This window comes from Phlebotomus papatasi, chromosome 3, assembly GCF_024763615.1.
Source record: "Phlebotomus papatasi isolate M1 chromosome 3, Ppap_2.1, whole genome shotgun sequence".
Classification (NCBI taxonomy): domain Eukaryota; kingdom Metazoa; phylum Arthropoda; class Insecta; order Diptera; family Psychodidae; genus Phlebotomus; species Phlebotomus papatasi.
In genome coordinates this window covers 6895350-6898668 of record NC_077224.1, presented here as the reverse complement: position 1 = coordinate 6898668, position 3319 = coordinate 6895350, and the positions used below count along the sequence as shown (strand labels likewise).

General features: G+C 43.6%; 1 protein-coding gene across 1 annotated transcript; it reads right to left on the bottom strand.

The window, feature by feature from the left end:
- Positions 1-960: 960 nt before the first annotated feature.
- LOC129806578 (conserved oligomeric Golgi complex subunit 8) lies at positions 961-2983 on the bottom strand. Its single transcript, XM_055855267.1, has 3 exons — positions 2834-2983; positions 2303-2775; positions 961-2240 (listed from the first exon to the last, which is right to left on the bottom strand). Exons 1-3 carry the CDS (start codon positions 2886-2888, stop codon positions 1134-1136), a joined length of 1635 nt encoding a protein of 544 aa, XP_055711242.1. The 5' UTR covers positions 2889-2983; the 3' UTR covers positions 961-1133.
- Between the last annotated feature and the right edge of the window lie 336 nt (positions 2984-3319).

The window sequence follows — 3319 nt, the reverse complement described above, 5'->3', positions numbered from 1 at the left end:
CTATCAAACGTACGATGTGAGACCCATGTGCCAGAAAAAATTGTCAATTTGTTGCATAGTGTTATACTTCATTTATTAAACAAAAACATTACAAAATAATTCATATTCAAAATTATTTTAAATACAACCGTCGAGAACTCGTCTGGATTACGCCGATCCGGATTAGAAAATGGGCACTGTGCGTGGTGATACTGTAAGATTTCCGTTAACTAAGTTACTTCCTTTGGAAGAAATTTTAATTACGTGAAAATTACCTTTCCCTTTTTGGAAAACTTTAACGCAGAGGTTAGAAAGTTTGAGAAAGAACCGTTTGAAGCCAAACAAACGTCAAATGAAAATTGTACGTCAATGATCAACGCTACCTGGACAAACCTGGTTTCAAACGGTTTTTGCGGTTCTTGCTCATCCCTGCTTTAACACTCCTCTCCCCAATAAAAAATAGACTATTTTGCAAATTTTATTAAAACTACTTAAAGTTTTATTAACTTAACAAATTGTTTTGTACAAAGGATTCCCGTTTAATTGGCAAAAGTGAAAGTAAATTGTGAAGGAAGTCTTTGGACCCAACAAAATAATTACCTCTCTTGGCATCTCATTGGAAGCCAAAGTGCCTAAACTTTACCTGCCACCCAGGATGATTAATTGTTGCCCATTGGGATGAAAAGTGCGTACTCTGGAGATGGGTGACGGACGTTGACCATTAAAAAGAAAACAAAATGATCATCCTCAACTTTCCTGGGGATAATTTTGCCAGAGGGTCAGCCTGAGATGAGGGGGAGGGTTTTTGACCGGAGAATTGTTTGGTGCGCGCGGGGCAGAGGATGGGAAATTTATTACGGTAATTGCGAAAATAAACCCTATAGCACGGCGAGAAGTGAGAGAAAGTGGAGGAGGATTAAGAATTTTCATTTTAATACCATCCGATTTATATCTTTCAGCCATTTGAGGAATAAATGAGAATGACTCCAGCAGCGTTTATTTATGACTTTCATTTTTAGTCCAGTCTCCTGGCATTATTAGTTACTGTCCACCCGATTTCTCTCGTTGTGTCTGCTTAGCTGCCGAAGACATTCCCCTCCTGGTTTCCTGGACGACCGTGGGAATTAATCACTTTCCGATATCGATGCCAATGACTAATTCACAGCTTCCACTCCAGCTTGCATGATGATTGCATCCACTCGGTCGGGGAGAAGGTGCTGCAGGGGCTTGAGGATGTCAGTGGGAGCGAGGAAGGTCAGGGAAGCTTTCTGAAGGGCCTGGACATTGACACCGAGGTGCTGGGCGATTGTATGAGGTGGGAAGATGCAGTGAATGCATCGCTGGATGTAGGGAATGAGGTCGTAGGCGAAGCAGGAGCAGAGTCTGATGAAATTGTCTCTTTCAGCTTGAGAAAAAGCCTGCTGCTCCTGTCGATAGAAGGCAAAAATGGTCTTTGAGACACGCTCCAGGGATGCTTGGATCGCTCTGGCCACGGTATCTGCCACTCCAAGAGGAGCACACAGCCTCAGCTCATTGAAGGACCCCAATAGCCCGTTGCAGTAAGTGGCCAGTGGATGGAAGTCCAGCAGAGAATCCGGAGGAGACAAATTGTCCCCTGTGGAATTCTTCCCTCGGTTCAATCCTGTTGAAATCTTATTGATCAATGTATAACTCTCAATGTCCTGCTCAAACTGCCGCGTAACTCCATTGACAGAGTTCTGAAAGTGCTGCCCAATCGTCCGGACAAATATCGGTGCCATCAATCCCCGGAAATCTGCTCCGACGCGACTGAAAGACAACCCAAAGTACATGCACTGCCCCAGAACCGTATCAACGGAATTTACTCCTCGGCTCAAATCATCTTCCAGAGTCCTCAAAAATTCCTCAATCTTCTCATGAAGCCAGCCATGGAAAATCTTGCTACTGTCCCGGCTGTCACTTCCATTGTACAGAGTGTCATCCTCGGTGAAAATTGCTCGATACTGCGTAATAATATTGAACAAGTGAATCCTGGTCAGCTCAATTGTCTTCGTGAGATGCTGCTGAGCGTCATTTTGAGGAATCCCAGCCAGAATTCCTGTAAACCAACTATCACGAGCCTGCAGGAACTTCAGCTTGAGCTCCGCCGTGGAGAATGCCTGCATCCGGCGAAGATACCCAATCACCTGGAGGCACTTGGGCAGCTGCAGATCCGTCCTCAACTGAGCCAGCAATTGGCTCAGCATTGTATGCCAAGAATCCTCAATAGCCGTGACGATAGACTGTAAAAAAATCCCGAAAATCTCAAAAATTCCCCAGAATTTTCCCTTCCTGCACTTCCTACCTTGATCACAGGAATGTGATTGTGCTTCACTCCCATTCTCTGGACATACGAAGCCAGTTCCAGTGCTTCCTCATACTTTCCAGCCCGGATGCACGTGTCCATCAACTGAGGAAGTTCCAGGATATCAATCAAATCCGAATGCCTCTTCATGGTCACACTGTTGACCTGCCTGGACGCATTTATAGCTCCTGACTTTTTGATAAAATCCTCACAGACAGTAGAAAATTTCGGTAGCTTCTCTATCAGCCCATCGAGTTTCTGCTCCGTCTCCCGGAACTCCCGGAAGATCTCACGAGAACACTCAGCTGTGAGGATGAAGGTCTTGTAATTGGTAATAGCCAAATCCTGAGTCTGTTCCACAACTGTCTTGTTCTCTTCCACAAGGCGATTCTCTTCTTTCCGCAATTGGTCTGCCTTGTAAGAGCCCAACTTGGTCAGGTACTCCATCAGTTCGGTGTTCTCCTGGAGACTCCCTGAAACACATCGGATTTTACAAAAAAGAATTCATCGACCGTTAAATTTGAAATTTACCAGGGACGCCTTCTGGATAAATCAATTTCAGGACTTTTTCATTGTCATACTCCATTTTTTCTTTGGGATTTTCACAGGGGATTTCCAGGAGAATAGTCACAGCACTTCCTGCCGTGCTGGCCAAATGACTTGACACTGGGAGAGTGAGATGACTATAGAGTTCAGGAGAAGCAGCTGAAAGAGAAAGGTGTACCAACAACCCAGGGCCGCACTCGCACGCGCAGCTTTTTTAACTGAAAGCTCGTGATTCAAAAATTAACTGCCATTTCTGATACCCAAGTAGCAAAATATCAGAGAACGACTCTTTTTTAAATACTTCTATAATGTCTTATTAAAAGTCTTACAATTATATAAAAATACATGTATATACATTTTACCGAAAATGTAATATTATAATTCTTAAAGCGTTCTGTTTTGAGTAAAAAAATAACGTTTCAGTTCAAGATGTTTACATTCTCACTTCACCTCCCTATAAGGTGAATCACT

Excerpts from the sequence above, each read along its gene's own strand:
- LOC129806578 (XM_055855267.1), bottom strand. The coding sequence starts at position 2,888 with ATGGAGTATGACAATGAAAAAGTCCTGAAATTGATTTATCCAGAAGGC. Across the intron at positions 2,776-2,833 it reads TTATCCAGAAGGCGTCCCTG|GGAGTCTCCAGGAGAACACC; the intron begins GTAAATTTCAAA and ends GATGTGTTTCAG. Across the intron at positions 2,241-2,302 it reads ATCACATTCCTGTGATCAAG|TCTATCGTCACGGCTATTGA; the intron begins GTAGGAAGTGCA and ends ATTTTTTTACAG.